The 14,680-nt window shown below is 40.2% G+C and overlaps 1 protein-coding gene across 3 annotated transcripts in view; it reads right to left on the bottom strand.

Moving 5' to 3' along the window:
- HHIP (hedgehog interacting protein) overlaps positions 1–14,680 on the bottom strand; it is a 96,480-nt gene that overhangs the window by 25,400 nt on the left and 56,400 nt on the right. For all 3 annotated transcript variants that reach the window (XM_065596435.1, XM_005284295.4, XM_005284294.4), the window contains exons 5-8: positions 7,723–7,874; positions 6,705–6,878; positions 4,358–4,501; positions 949–1,070 (exon numbers count right to left, since the gene is read on the bottom strand). In XM_065596435.1, coding sequence (XP_065452507.1) covers positions 949–1,070; positions 4,358–4,501; positions 6,705–6,878; positions 7,723–7,874 — 592 coding nt within the window. The remainder of the gene's footprint in view (positions 1–948; positions 1,071–4,357; positions 4,502–6,704; positions 6,879–7,722; positions 7,875–14,680) is intronic.

The raw sequence follows: 14,680 nt of genomic DNA, 5'->3' as shown, positions 1-14,680 counted from the left end.
CCTACGCCCCCTTCTGCAACTTGTTTGCTTGATCTGCCACCTCTCTCTGTGTGTGACTCAGGGTGCTCTAGCTTCATGGCTTCCTGCCAGGTCACTAGAGTCCTCCCCTTCCCAGATATCAAAGTCCCTCCATACACACTATCTCCGGCAGTCTTCCCATCCACATCTTCCCATCTTAAGACCATCCATCTTCCCATCTGTGCCAGTTCCCAGTGGCTATTAGGGAACTCTGGCTTGCCCTCTAGCTCAGGGATCCTCTACTCAGCCAAGAGCTGCACCATCTTAAACTTTGCTGCCCTTTCCCTGAGTCTTTTCCTACACCCTCTCAATCTAGTTTTCTTTCCTTCCCTCTCTAATGTTCAAAGAGTGGCTACACGTTCCCTCACTGCAGCCCCTTTTTGCTGCCAGATTCCTGGTTTTATACTAGCCCCACCTGTTCCTGCTCCATATTGATTCAGGGGATTTCTTAGGCCACCTAATTCCCCTCAGCTGTGGCCTATCTGGTTAATTGGCCTCTCCTCAGTCCCATTATCGTCTCCTAGTCACCCCATCATAGTTGTGCTCTGTTGTTTTGCCTCTCATTTAGACTTCATTACAAGAGGCACATTGCCTAAGACTTAAATTCTGGGTCTTAAGAGGTTACATGTGAATGAGTAAGCATACATTTTCATCACTTCCTGATCTTTCAGAAAATTTTCTTTATAAGCAGTCACATATGGTAACAAACGTGTATAACAGACCTCAGTCATTTACATTTTTTCTTTTCTTTCCTTTATTTGCTTGTACTTTGTCTTTCATTGGTTTCCTATTAAGTTTACAATATTCCTTTTTATCTGTTTTTTTCTATTTTCCTATGGCAATACACGCTAATATGGCAATACTACCATATTCATTATTCCACAGACTTTTTGAAGGCTGTTTGTCATAATAGTTTTGGATAAAACTTACCATAGTCTTTCCCCTTTACTATTTGCAAGATTCTTGCTGAAGATCTATTTTTTCCATTTGAGTCTGAGCAAAGTATTGTTAAATTAATATTTAGATCTGTTGGGTGGCGATCCACGGCACACCTGTGCATCAAAAAGCATGTTAGAAAAGTCATAAAAGACATGATCTCACAAGGGGAAAGCTAGTTGTACTTCTTATGGACTCTTATTTCTCTACTAATAGAATAAAAAGTCAAATTTTGGAGGACTATTCTCTTTGTGGTCTGTATATTTTTGTGGAGTATATTATTCACTGTGCCCTGATCACAAAGAAAGTTTGTGTGCATAAGAAAGCGTTCATACTTTTGTGACAAAAAAACAAAAACAAAACTACAGCTACAACCCCCCCCATGCCTCATGACATTCTGTAGAATGGATAGACTTTTTTCCTATTTGTCACCAAGAATTGGGCACTGCTGAATAATATTTGAAATTATTGGTACTCTAACCGGCTTTATTCTGTAAGGCTCACCAAATCTATGCAACTTGATTCTTATTGCATAGCAGTGTTGGACCATAGAAAGGAAGCAAAGAACAACTCCTTTTTTAACCAAATTGAATTTCTTCTGTTTTTCAAAGCATGGCCTTAAATGTTACTGGGCAAGGCATCTGGTGAAGACATGCTATGCCAACAGGAGAGCACTTTCCTGTTGGCATAATTACTGCACCTTGGCAAGAAGTGGAAGCTATATAGGCGGGAGAGCGTCTCCTGCCAACGTAGCGCTGGAGTAGGATGTTTCCTCCCTAAGTGACATAAGTTATATCGACTTAGGCTGTAGTGTAGACCTGCCCATTAATATTACCGCCCCTAATTTATGAACTACAAAATATGTGACTCCCTCTGCTCTTTGTTATTGTTGAGATTGCATCAGATATTTCCGTTTGTTTTCTACTTGCCTTTTTTTCTGTTAAGAAAAGGTTTCACTTTTTTAACCTGTCAGCCATTGCTCTGTATTACTCTACACTTCATTTTAAGTTGCAGTGGTTAATTGAGTTCTCTTTTCTTTCTTAAAGCTAACAGATGTCTCTCCCATTATTTTAAAAATACTTCTGTTTCTGCCACTTCAAGAGATGATTTATTACTTGAACATTTTGTGCCTTTTTTTCTACCAAATATATTTTTTGAACTATGAAAAATCTGTACAAACCTCTGAGGGTTTTAAGCAGCTTGCTGATGGCTTTATTAGCTGACTTCTGCTGACTCTAGAATTATTGCTATCAAACTGTGTGAAATATTTCTTAATATACCACACTTTAACTCACTCCTTTGTACAAAGGTGTATCAAAAGATTCTTAATATAATACCAAGCACGTATCTAGTGATTTATATCTTCAGATCATTATAAAAACATTAATGTTTACACCCTCTCTTCCCCTCCAAAATTACTATCCCCCTTTTCAGATAGGGAATCTGAGACATAGCTAATTGGTTTGCCCAAGGCCACAGAATAAGTACCTGGCAGAGCTGGGAATATAATATAAAAGTTCCTGCATTTCATCTTCATATTTAGCCAACTAGACCTTGCTGCCTCTGATTGAGGCATTTTAAACAAATGTTCAGATCAAGATAAAATACTACAGAAAATTTTCAATATCCTGAAAACAGGCATATGGACAAGAATGCATTCCTTCTTTTTCCTTTCTAAAAGTGAATTTAGTGCTCTGGGAAGGGCTTTATTGACAACAATACACTTTCTTTGCTCAGGACGGGTGCAGCCTGGGCAGCAGCAGTGCAAACTTCCTTGAACTGTCTTATGAATGTACCTCCATCTTAGTCAGGAAGCAACTAACTCTAAGGGCAAGAAGATATTGTAGTTCAGCTTCTATAACCATGTATTCCTTGGGGTCTCTGAGGGTGTGAAATAATCTCAAATGTTGCTGGTATTTTTTCTTATTTAGCCATGCATCTACTAGGCATTGGAGAGACACCACCATTTAAGATGTGCTATTAAAGATACACTAGCTGGCAACAACTTGTAGTAAAAACAGCCTTGATTTGAAATAGTTCTCTAAAGTTGAAGATCTCCTGTATACCATTACCATATTTCCAATTTCATAATAGAAAAATGATTGGCCTGCTTACAAAGAAACAGTGCATTTTACTGCTCAGTAGGAACAAGGCCAGATTAACTCTCTTGTGGGCCCAGGGCTATTAGATTTTGTGGGGCCCCTGTATACAAGTCTTTTTCCTAATTTAAAACAAAATGATCACAATTATGGATTGAGGCTATTAACGCTATGCTAAACTTGGCTTTTAATTAACTTAAAGCCATTCTGTGGTTACATTTCAGTAGAACATGTAGAATATAGTTAAGTTAATTCAAAATAGCCTACTTCTTACCTTAGAACAGCTATTATATTAGTTTCTTTCTGGGAGGGAGTTTGGGTGCAGGAGGGGGCTCCAGGCTGGGGCAGTGTGTTGGGGTGCAGGAAAGGGTGAGGGGGTGCCAGCTCTGGGAGGGAGTTTGGGTGCAGGAGGGGATTCTGACCTGGGGCAGAGGGTTGGGGTGCAGGAGGGGATGTGAAGTGTAGGCTCCAGCTGGGAAGTGCTTACCACAGGTGGCTCTCAGCCGGCAGCACAGCAGGCTGCCTGCATGCTGTGTTCCCACGACGTTCCCGGGAGCGACTGTGGCCGGCTGCTGGCACATCTCTGCACGCCCCTCGCGGGGGGGAGGAGGAGAGCGTGCATTGCCCGTGCCCGTAATTGCCACCCCGCAGCTCCCATTGCCCGGGAACCAGCCAATGGGAGCTGCGGGGACGGTGCTGGGTGCTGTGCACGGCAACACACTCTCCTCCTCCCCACAGGGACACGGAGAGACGTGCCAGCAGCTGGCTGCTTCTGGGAGCGGCATGGAAACACGGCATGCAGGCAGCCTGCCTGAGCCCTGCTGCGCCACTGGAGATCGTGATCGACTGGCAAAGGCTCCAGGATCGACCTGTTGATTGCGACTGATGGGTTGGTGACCACTGAATTGTATAAAATTATGGATTTATTTTTGTGGGCCCCCCCTTAGCCCGAGGCCCTGGGCTGCAGCCCCTAAAGCCCCTGTGTTAATCCATCCCTGAGTAGGAAACCTACTTACAAAACTATGGTCCCAACCTGGCCTGATGGATGTATTGCAAAGGCCCAGTCTCAAAGGGGTGCTATTCAAGATTCTGTGACATATTCCTTCCAATTCCTTTTTTTGGGTGATAAATCTTAACTCTATGGGTGGATTTCTGTCCTCTGATGTCTGTCACTCCTGTTGGTTTCAATAGAAGCATGTATAAAATATCTGAAAGCAGAATTTGTCCTGGAATTAGCAAGCCTAAGAAGCACCTGGATCGCAACAGTATCTGCTCCTCAACAATGACAAATATAATTTACTTACCTGCCTGGATTGTGGAGTCCATGTGCAAAAATTTCAGGGGGTTGATTGGTGCTGTTAAAGTGTGGGTTGCTCCGTGGTATGGAATAAGGAACATTGCACAAATCAGTATCTACGTCCAGACGTAATACAGAACCTGTAAAATCACTGAGAAAGTTGGAGGATAACATAATTGATATTAAAAAGTATTTCAGCTGATATATTTCATCTAAATAGTACCACAATGAAGCAATAAAGGGAACCACTTATTTCACTGAGCCATATGTAGATTACTTTTAAGGAACATAGGAATCATAGGGAGTGCCATCCCTGAACTGATCAATGGGTCATCTAGTTCATTATCCTGTCTCTGGCAGGATTATGTTTATAAGGAGGTACTTAGTGCTCCTTTATGAAACAACCTGCCAATAGGGTAAGTTTCTTCAAATCCTGACAATTGGTTTATGCCCTGAAACATGAGGGTTTACATCCCTTTTACGTTTTAACCTATCTAAGGTAACTGTGGCTGTACTCATTATATAGCTATATAATATGTGTGTTTGCATATTTAATATGGTTTTGAATCATGTTCTTGGTTTCAAGAATGATATCTATCTTTGAATGGAGCTTTGATAGGAAATGTTGATGTTAGTAGTGAACAAGAATTCTTTTGTCACGAGGAATAGAACAAGGCAAAAACATTTTCTCATAATGTTCATGATTGGTGGAAAAAGGATAACTCAACTTTATATTATACTATCAAAATTTCTTTGCAAAAACATGCATCGACTAAATATTTAAATTAATTGCTTTCTGTCCTTTCCCATATCCAATCCTCAATCTGTTTTAGTCTCCCATTATTGTATATACATTTAAAATAAAATGTTGGAATTATTCTTCAGTTTTGCCACTGATAATATGCTTGTTGCAAAAGCCACAGAATATCTGCTTGTCTATCAGTGGTGATGAGGCCTCTGAGTGTAGCACCTCCTGTCAGTTAATGAGGGAAGATCTCTCCATCTGGACTCATACATTACTTATTCTAAATGACAAGCAAGTGTTATTCCAACTGGAATTTAGCACAATGAACCAAGTAGATGGACAAAGCTGTAGGGGCAGCACCCGAAATAGGATTGCTTCATTTGCTGTCTGGATGTTTTTCTGGTTGCTGCAGGGCCATGATTTACCTCAGTAACCTGTCTGTAACCTTTCTTATACTACATTTGCTTCTTTAAATTGGCCTGTTTGGAAAAAAATTATTTAGGAGAGGGAGCCTTTGTCATGTTTAAATTAGGGCTGTCAATTGCAGTTAACACATGTGATTAACTTAAAACAGATTAATGTTATTTTTTTTAATGAGTGTTAATAGCACACCTCTGGAGACGGGAGTTGGTGGGAGCTGGGCGGGGAGTGAGGCACAGGCTGTGGCAGTGAGCAGGAGGTGACCAGGGACAAGAGACTTCGTAATGAGGGCTGGCCTTAGGGATGGGTGAGGGGGGCCATTCCATGTTCAGGGCGAGCCACCCTGCTCCACTGCTGCTCCTCCCCCCCACTCCATGGAGCCATCCCTGGCCAAGCTGCTCTGGACCAGGAGCCTGCCTCCTGTTGGCTGTGCAGTCAGGCGTGCTGGGGGAGAGGTAAGGCCTGATGTCGGGGGTGTCCCCCTCCCTCCACCCATGTACCAAGTTGCTGCAGGGCTGGGGTTAGGGAATGGGGGGAGCCTGCCTCGTGCTGCTGCTAGCTCAGGAGTGAGAGCTGCTGACTAAAAAAGTGTTCAGGCTCTTGAATGCTCTGCTTAAAGAGAGTGCACTCCCCCAACACACACACACTTCCCCCCCAACACACAGAGTCTCTTTTGTTTATCTTTTTACAGTGCAAATGTTTATAATAAAAATAATATAAAGTTGTAATTGTGTTGTAATTGAAATCAGCATATTTGAAAATGTAGAAAACATCCAAAATATTTTAATAAATGGTATTCTATTAGTGTTTAACAATGCGGTTAAAACTGCAATTAATTGGGACTTTTTTTTAATCTCGTGGTTAATTGCAATTAATTTTTTTAATCGTTTGACAGCCCTAGTTTAAATCTAATCACAACTGCTGGTGACAGCTAATTAAATGCTTTGATAACACACAAGTATGAAAAGATTTATTTCAGCTGCAAGAATGTACTGAGAATATTTGCTTAACTCATTCTCCAAAGTCAATGATGCTTAGTAGCATGAGTAAGGTGAGCAGGGTTTGTCCCTCTGTGTTTGTGGTGACTGGTCACAACACTGGGGGACTCAAATGTCTGACCCTAATTATTGTCAAAAGGCAAAGACAAATAATTAAGAAAAAGAAACCTATCTATTGGCAGGTTTTGTACCTTAAACCATCCATCTCCTCCATATCATCTAGAGTGATCATTCCATCACCAAGGAAAATGTATAAGAAGCCATCTGGGCCAAACAGAAGCTGTCCTCCTAGATGTTTTCGGTGTAGCTCTGCTACTTCTAGAAACACTCTTGCTGTTCTCATATCAACCTGGTGTGGATTTTTCCTGTGGTATAAAGATATAAAAATAGATTCATAGACTCAAAGGTCAGAAGGGACCATCATGATCATCTAGTCTGACCTCCTGCACATTGTAGGCGACAGAACCTCACCCACCTACTCCTGTAACAGACCCCTAACCTCTTGCTGAGTTACTGAAGTCCTCAAATCATGGTTTAAAGACTTCAAGTTACAGAGAATTCACTATTTACATTAGTTTAAACCTGCAATTGACCCATGCCCCATGCTGCAGAGGAAGGCGAACCTCCCTGCCCCCAACTCCCAGAGTCTGCCAATCTGACCCAGGGGAATATTCCTTTCTGACCCCCAATATGAAGATCAGTTAGATCCTGAGCATGTGGGCAAGACCCATCAGCCAGATGCCTGGGATAGAATTCTCTGTGGTAACTCAGATCCCTCCCAATCTAGTGCCCCATCAAGCCATTGGAGATACTTGCTGCTAGCAGCCACTGATTGGCTACATGCCATTCTTGATTTCCTATTTTTAACAATAAACTTAAATTTAGTCAAATGACAGAAGAGCTATTGTAACTCTATAGTAAAACATCAAACAATTTCATAGAAATCGCTATGTCACAAAAGATATTACACAGAATAATTTGGGAATGACTAATACAAATGATAATTGAAAGTGTATTAAAAAAACAGAATGAGGCAATATAGTCACTGCTGTTTCAAAACTATTGCTTGAAATTAACCCAGTGGTACTTCCTGAAAGAACCTAAATATATCCATTGTAATGTTACAATTCATTTTAAAAATAAGGAATACCAAAGAAAGAAGAGTGATGAACAGCATAAGGTTTTTGATTTTTTGACTTTTAATGGTACCTGGATACTGTGTATTCTACGACCCTAAGGATGTGGTCATGAGGTCCAATGGCCCACCGTTCTTGGTTGGTGGTATAAGACACATACAGCTTTCCATTTTTCTTATAATTGGGATGGAATGCAAGGCTTAACAGTCCTCTTTCATCTCCTCCCTGCAGTCAAATGAAAAACACAAAGAATTGTGAAGTTAATTATGTTCTTTATTGTGTTTCAGATGGAACCCCAAAAAAGTCTTTCTTGTGGATAATCTTTGCCCAAACTGTTTTCTTTCTTCCCTGATTACTACACAAAAAGGATTATAAAACATTTCACTTTCAGCTACTCTATAAGAGTTAGAACAAGACCATTGTCTTGTGTAGTTATCTATGCACAAGACTCTTTTTCCACTTTTGTGGAGTGATTTGTGTATGTAATCTTTGGGAAGCCATGAAGACAAGTTTAAGTGCTGTGAAGAATTCTTTGCTGGGTTACTAGTATGCTTGTAGTTCGCAGAAGACAAATAAAAAGGTCTGTAATCAGCAGTCACTTCTAATCCAAGTATCCAAAACCTAAAACACAGTGTTGGCTGCCAACTCCCACTGTCTTGGCAATATGTTTAGAAAACAGTTAAATTGCTTGTGTAATATGTAAACCTTTGTTTTACCCTGGAGGCAGCTACATTAGTTGTCACAACTATGGTGGTCTGGTCATCATAGCTAGCATACTGTAGGTAATAAGCAGCCTCGGTCTCTCTACACAGAAACCATAGTTTTACATGTGGCCATTCAATGGAAAGGTTTTTGTTATTCTTAAAAATAAAAATAGAAAATCCCTAAACAACTTTTCTTGTTGTTATGATTACCACCAAGATTAGTACAGTTCTATGTTATGCATCAAATCTATATAATATACTGTGACAATGCAAATACCAGTGTACTTAAATAGAAGGCAATTTAAGCTTCTGGCTTCTAAAAATATATGTAATTTACTATGGCTTAAATTTCATTTTGCTGTATTTAAATAAAAAGAGAGCATATAGATTTGTTTTACCCTTTTAGGTAATATACCGTCATCTGGAGAAGAGCACACAAATAAACAGAATATTCTAATCAATGGTTCAAATTCAATTCATATGTGACTGTTTACATCATGGCTATTTGGTAGCTTAGGTCAGGATTCCTCAGACTCACGGAGCTGGTAATAAGAAATGTTTTGTGATCTTTTTCCTCCCAAGACTTTAAACCCCATTCAAATGCAGGCAACCACACCTGTGATAACTGAATATAGAATTCTAAATTAAAAGGAGAGTGAAATCTTTTAAATACACTTGCAATTCAGTGACAGAGTCCTGTGGCACCTTATAAACTAACAGATGTATTGGAGCATAAGCTTTCGTGGGTGAATACTCACTTCGTCAGACTCGGTTTCAGATCTGACAAAGTGAGTATTCACCCACGAAAGCTTAGGCTCCAATATGTCTGTTAGTCTATAAGGTGCCACAGGACTCTTTGTTGCTTTTTACAGATCCAGACTAACATGGCTACCCCTCTGATACTTGCAGTTCAGTGTTATGGATGAGCCTGTCTTGGCTGTTGGGATATGTTCAACAGGAGGCCTCATTCAGAAAATGCACAGTTTAAATTTATTTTCACTTGAGAGATGATTCCAATACTTTGTTTTTTTCACAATCACTGAAGAGAAACCTGGCTTAGAGAAACAAGGATGAAACCTTTCATAGTTTGTACAACTAAAGCTGGATCCTTCTTTTTCAGAGGCAGCCAAAATCAGCTGAGTTTTTGGCTAGGGAAAGTCAGCTATGAGATGTTGTCAGAGGAGAAGTCTGCCACTTTGTCTTGCAGTGGGCTAGTCAGTACTACTGAGTTATCTGCCTCTTTTTCTCTTTTGTGGTTCATCAAAAACATAGTCCTGCAGCTGGGACTGAATTTATTTCAGATGCTGATTTGAGTTCCTGAGAGTTTTTACCAGGTTACCTTGATAAAGTCTGAAACAGGAAGCTAATCTGAGTTTCTTTTTTTACAAACTAGAGGGCATATATTTCCAAGTTTTCTGATGCACGATTCTATCCTGTTGTGCGTAGACAGACACTCCCATTCTTCCTTTGGAGAGAAGAATCAGCTCATTTAGATGCTCAAAGATGGCAACTCAAATTGAAGCCTACCACCCAAGGTGAATTATTGAAGACATCAGTAAGGGGAGATTGTTGATCATTCTTCTCCTAATTTGAAGATTCTGCTTAGCATTTTATTTTATGAGCGCTATCTCCCCTCAGTGTGAAAGAGGAGTTGCTGGTGAAAGATATCACAGGGCTGGTCTACGTATACAAATAGTGTAGCTGAAGTTGAAGTATCTTGGATCGAATTATCTGGGGTCCACACGGCGCGGGATCGACGGCTGCGGCTCCCCCATCGACTGCGCTACCGCCGCTCACTCTGGTGGAGTTCTGGAGTCGACGGTGAGTGCGTTCGGGGATCGATATATCGCGTCTTAACGAGACGCGATATATCGATCCCAGATAAATCGATTGCTACCCGCTGATACGGCGGGTAGTGAAGATGTACCCACAGAATAGGACAAACAGAAAATTGAATGGAGAGCTATTAATTAAGTTCACTACTTCAACAGCTTCATGAAGGATCTGGCACAGATTTCCAGGCATTTTCTTAGCAGCAAGAAATTTGTGGTTTATGAAACACTGAAGCTATGTGGTGTTTTGCATCCATCTGATCAGACTGCTATTCATACTTGTCATTGCTTTGGCACTGTTCTCACAGATGGCAATACATGGCTTTCACTGAATGTGGAAAACTTTTATTGTCTCAGATAAGCAGTCTCCTGTTTATCCTGTCCCAACTTTACAAATGAGTAAGTCGCCTTCAACAGAACCTCAAGAAACGTCTCTCAAATGCCAGAACCTCTGCAGCACCAGAGACATCAGTTGATTCATCAAGTTGAATTGTTAAGTATTTGCTTTTCCTGGCCTTGGAAAGCAATTGCTCTCAGATGTTCAGCACTGCCACTAATACAGTATGAAACAGCATTATTTGATGAAACTACTGTTTCAGATTTGGTAGCTCTCTTGGTCCTGTATCTTTTGAAACCATACCTACTGTGCAGGTAAGGATACAATTTTCTGCAATGGTATGCACTTTACATTGTTGAACAGGTCGGTAGAGATACCAGATAAAATCTCTATAGGGAGTTCATGTTGACACTGCGAATCAGAATAATCCAGTCTTTCTGATTTTTTTCAAGGCTTCAAGTTTTCTCTCTCTCTCTCTCTCTCTCTCTCTCTCAAAAAAAATCTGTTTTCTTTTTCATTAATGGATTTTTGGTTTCCAAATTCCACAGCAACCCCTCAGGCTTCATACTCTTGGCAACTGACAACCTGAGAACATACTGCACACTTGTCAAGCCAATTGACACAATGAGAAATGTGTGATGGATAGTTTATTTCCACATTTTACTTTTTCTTTCTTAGTCATCATTGAAATAACTTGCCACCATCCTTTTCATGAAACAGTCTATCTTTCTGAATCACCCCTAGGCTGCAACTGATCTCCAGCGAAGTCTGGAGGACACATACACGTTTATCTGAAGCTCAGCAGTATTTTCTGGCATTAGCCATTGACACCTTTTGTTAGAAGTCTTAGCAGGGAGTCCATGAAATATGAAACTACTATCTGAACCCTTTGAAGGTGTATCCAAAATAAGGTGAAATGTATTGGCAGAACATAACAAGAAAGCTGGCACTGCCAGTTTCTGTGCAGTTCTGGAGACTGATCGACAACTCCTTTTGCTGGCAATTGGTCACTTTTCACCAGCACTACATTTGTTTTAAAAATTGTTTTTTTTTTCTGTCAATTTGAAATATTGGGCTGGCTCCTTAGCTTCAGCCAAGGAGTGCGTGATGACCCTTGTGGGGAGTAGGTTGGATGTAGCGATGCTATAAAGGGGAAAACATGAAAAAAAAATCACGTGTAATTAAAAAATCAGTAACATTTAAACTGGGACCAGACATTAAAATACCTTCATGATAAAGGCATGGTTATTGTATGATGTCACTACATGTCAAAGTATCTGGGTTCCTTATCTTATTATGTTTGGATTTCTTTTAAGTGCAACCTTAACTCAAAATTTCATGGATTTGTAATGCTTGATTTTAGATAAATTACAACATCCCTTTAATGTGTTTTATCCCTAATTTACTGATCAATATTGTCAACTAACTCCACCTTAATGTAAATTTGTCTGGAACTTAATAGTTCTCCAATATTTCGAATCACTGGGCCAGATTCTTAATTCATGTTAAACTGGAGTAACTCCACTGTCTTCAGCTGTGTTGCTTCAGCAGTACTGAGAGGATTAAAAGAGCAGTAAGAAAGTATTTTTGTCTCAAGTCAGTGGCTACAACCTTGAGAACACACACAAGGACCAGAGTTTTTGAGAAAGAATGTGTATCTAATTAACATAGGTAAAATCAGTGAGATTTTAAGGGTGACCACTGTAACTCTTAACCCAACATGTTACCTAATCCACTTCCTGACGCATGCAAAATTGGACTCTATTATATATTTTCAAGTGCTTTGTCTAGTGTAATTATAAACAATTCCAGTAATAAAGCTACAAATACTTACTTTGAAAAACTATTTCATAGTCCAGTTGATCTTCCGGGGGTGAAATAGTATCATGTGTTCATTTTTAATAAACTTGTGGTCTGGACTATCCCAATTTAAGTTGGCAATTACCAGCATCTTTTCACTTAAAGAAAAGGGTATGTGTGTGTGTCAAAAATATTTTTTTAAATATTTTGACTCATAGTATTAAATCATTTCTGTGGTAATTTTTTAGAATGTTTGTTTGAATATATTACGGTATGGGCTATTCTGTATAATCTCATCAGGTAGTAGCCTTTCATTTAATCTGTTTCCCATGTAATAAATTTCATTGCAAATCTGCATGACCATATGTTTAATTTTGTGGGTTTTTTGTAAAGTAACTTAAGTATGTTTTTGATAATGTGAAAGCTCTTATTAAAAAATGGCCTTTAATTTCTGCAACAATTCCCATTAGCTATCGGAGTTGTACCACTAAGTAAGGATGAGTGAAGGATTACAGTTAAAACAAGAAAAACCCAGAGCTTCACTCATACCTTCTGCGGCTTGGGAAAATTCACCTAGGAACCCCCAATTTCCCTTGGAAATACCAACAGAGCCTCTTCCTGCTTGAATCGCTTTACCTTATTGGTTCATACTATCGGCTTCAAAATCAGCATTAGACTCTCTGCCTGGTCACAACTAAATCAACATTTCATGCAAATTTTATAGACATGTGGCCCCAGCATGTGAAGGAATTTTAATATTGCAGCAGTGGGATTGTTGCATGGGCGCACACTGCCTTCCAAAGCCTTTCTTCCTTCATCATAAAGAGGAAATGAGGAGCCTTCCTGTCAAAGGTCAGGAAAGAGCGGGCAAAAGAAGGGACAGAAAAAGCCAGGAATTGGTAGGGGAAGGGGATTGGGAGATACTACACAGAGGATCAATAATCCAAAATAAAAAACTCTACCCTTTTGTCTAATCATCTGCATTCAAGGGGCCTCTGTAAGTTAAAACATTTACCATAAGGAAAAACAATTACACCTATGGCATGGTTGTGTGTAGTAAGTAGATTAGACCTACCAAACTGCTATTTCCATTCTCCTGTTGCACTGCAAACACCTCCAGACACTTGGGTCTGTTTCTGCCTCTATCATTACTGTAAATTCCATTTGCCAAGCCACTGTTGTTTTGGGGTTTTTTATTAAAAAAACTGTGTGTGTCCAATACATGTATTCATTTTTAGAGCCGTGTAAATCCAAATTAGCCAATTCTTGGATTTTGAATTCCTTTAGGCTCTGAAAGAGACTTTGCTTGGTCTCACCAAATGTGATCTGTAAGGCTGCAACACTGAGTTGTTTTCATTCACTTACAAAAGTGTCTGTCTCAGAAAAAACACTTCAGAGAAAGATGCTCAAGTCTTGAATTACACCTTTACCCCATATAACGCTGTCCTCGGGAGCTAAAAAATCTTACCGCGTTATAGGTGAAACCGTGTTATATTGAACTTGCTTTGATCCATTGGAGTGCGCAGCCCCCCCCCCCCCGGAGCATTGCTTTACCGCGTTATATCAGAATTCATGTTATATCGGGTTGCATTATATCGGGGTAGAGGTGTATTAATATGGCAGGGAATATTTCTTAACCAGCTGCCTGTTTCTTCTCACCTTCTCTGATCCAGATTATGACCCGTCTAAATATGGTGGGGGGAGAGGATGCAGGGGAGCCCTCCACTCTTCTCAGAAGACCTGTACAGCTGCAAACCAGGAAAGAGTGTCCATGTTGGTAGAGCAGCCTGAGATAGTAGGTATCTGGAAGGAGCAAATGTTGTTGCCCTTCTGCATAGGGACAGCTGCTAGCTACACCTGATCAGCAGCAAGGGGCACCTCTCTCAATGCTCTGCCCAGAACCCAAGAGGCATTGTGCTTTAGACAGGCTTGGTGCTTCCGAGCAGTGACACTCAGGCTGCGTGCATCAGCTAGAAAGAGGCGTAGCTTGGAGCCTTCAACATTTAGCTGTCACCAAGATGTTGTTATGCTTTTTCCTTGTTTATAATACAATGTATTTTGTAGGTGTCTGAAGATTTGGTTTGTTATGTTTTGCTTTATAGTTTACTGTTGTTCCAAATAAACCCTTTTACACTTTAGTGAAGAATATTTTCATCTTTAGGGCATACTGCTATCTCTTCAGTTTCATTTAGTAACATCTTCCAACTTCAGTTATTTTTTGACCTCAGATACACATGCAAAAATCCTACTGAAGCCAGTGCGAGTTATTTATGCATTTATATAGGCAGTATTTGGCCCAGAGACATTAATGACCCAAATGAACCTGCCAGAAGTGGAATTATTAGCGCTGGTGTTGGC

The sequence above is a fragment of the Chrysemys picta genome, chromosome 5, assembly GCF_011386835.1.
Source record: "Chrysemys picta bellii isolate R12L10 chromosome 5, ASM1138683v2, whole genome shotgun sequence".
Classification (NCBI taxonomy): domain Eukaryota; kingdom Metazoa; phylum Chordata; order Testudines; family Emydidae; genus Chrysemys; species Chrysemys picta.
This window is presented reverse-complemented; position numbering and strand designations above follow the sequence as displayed.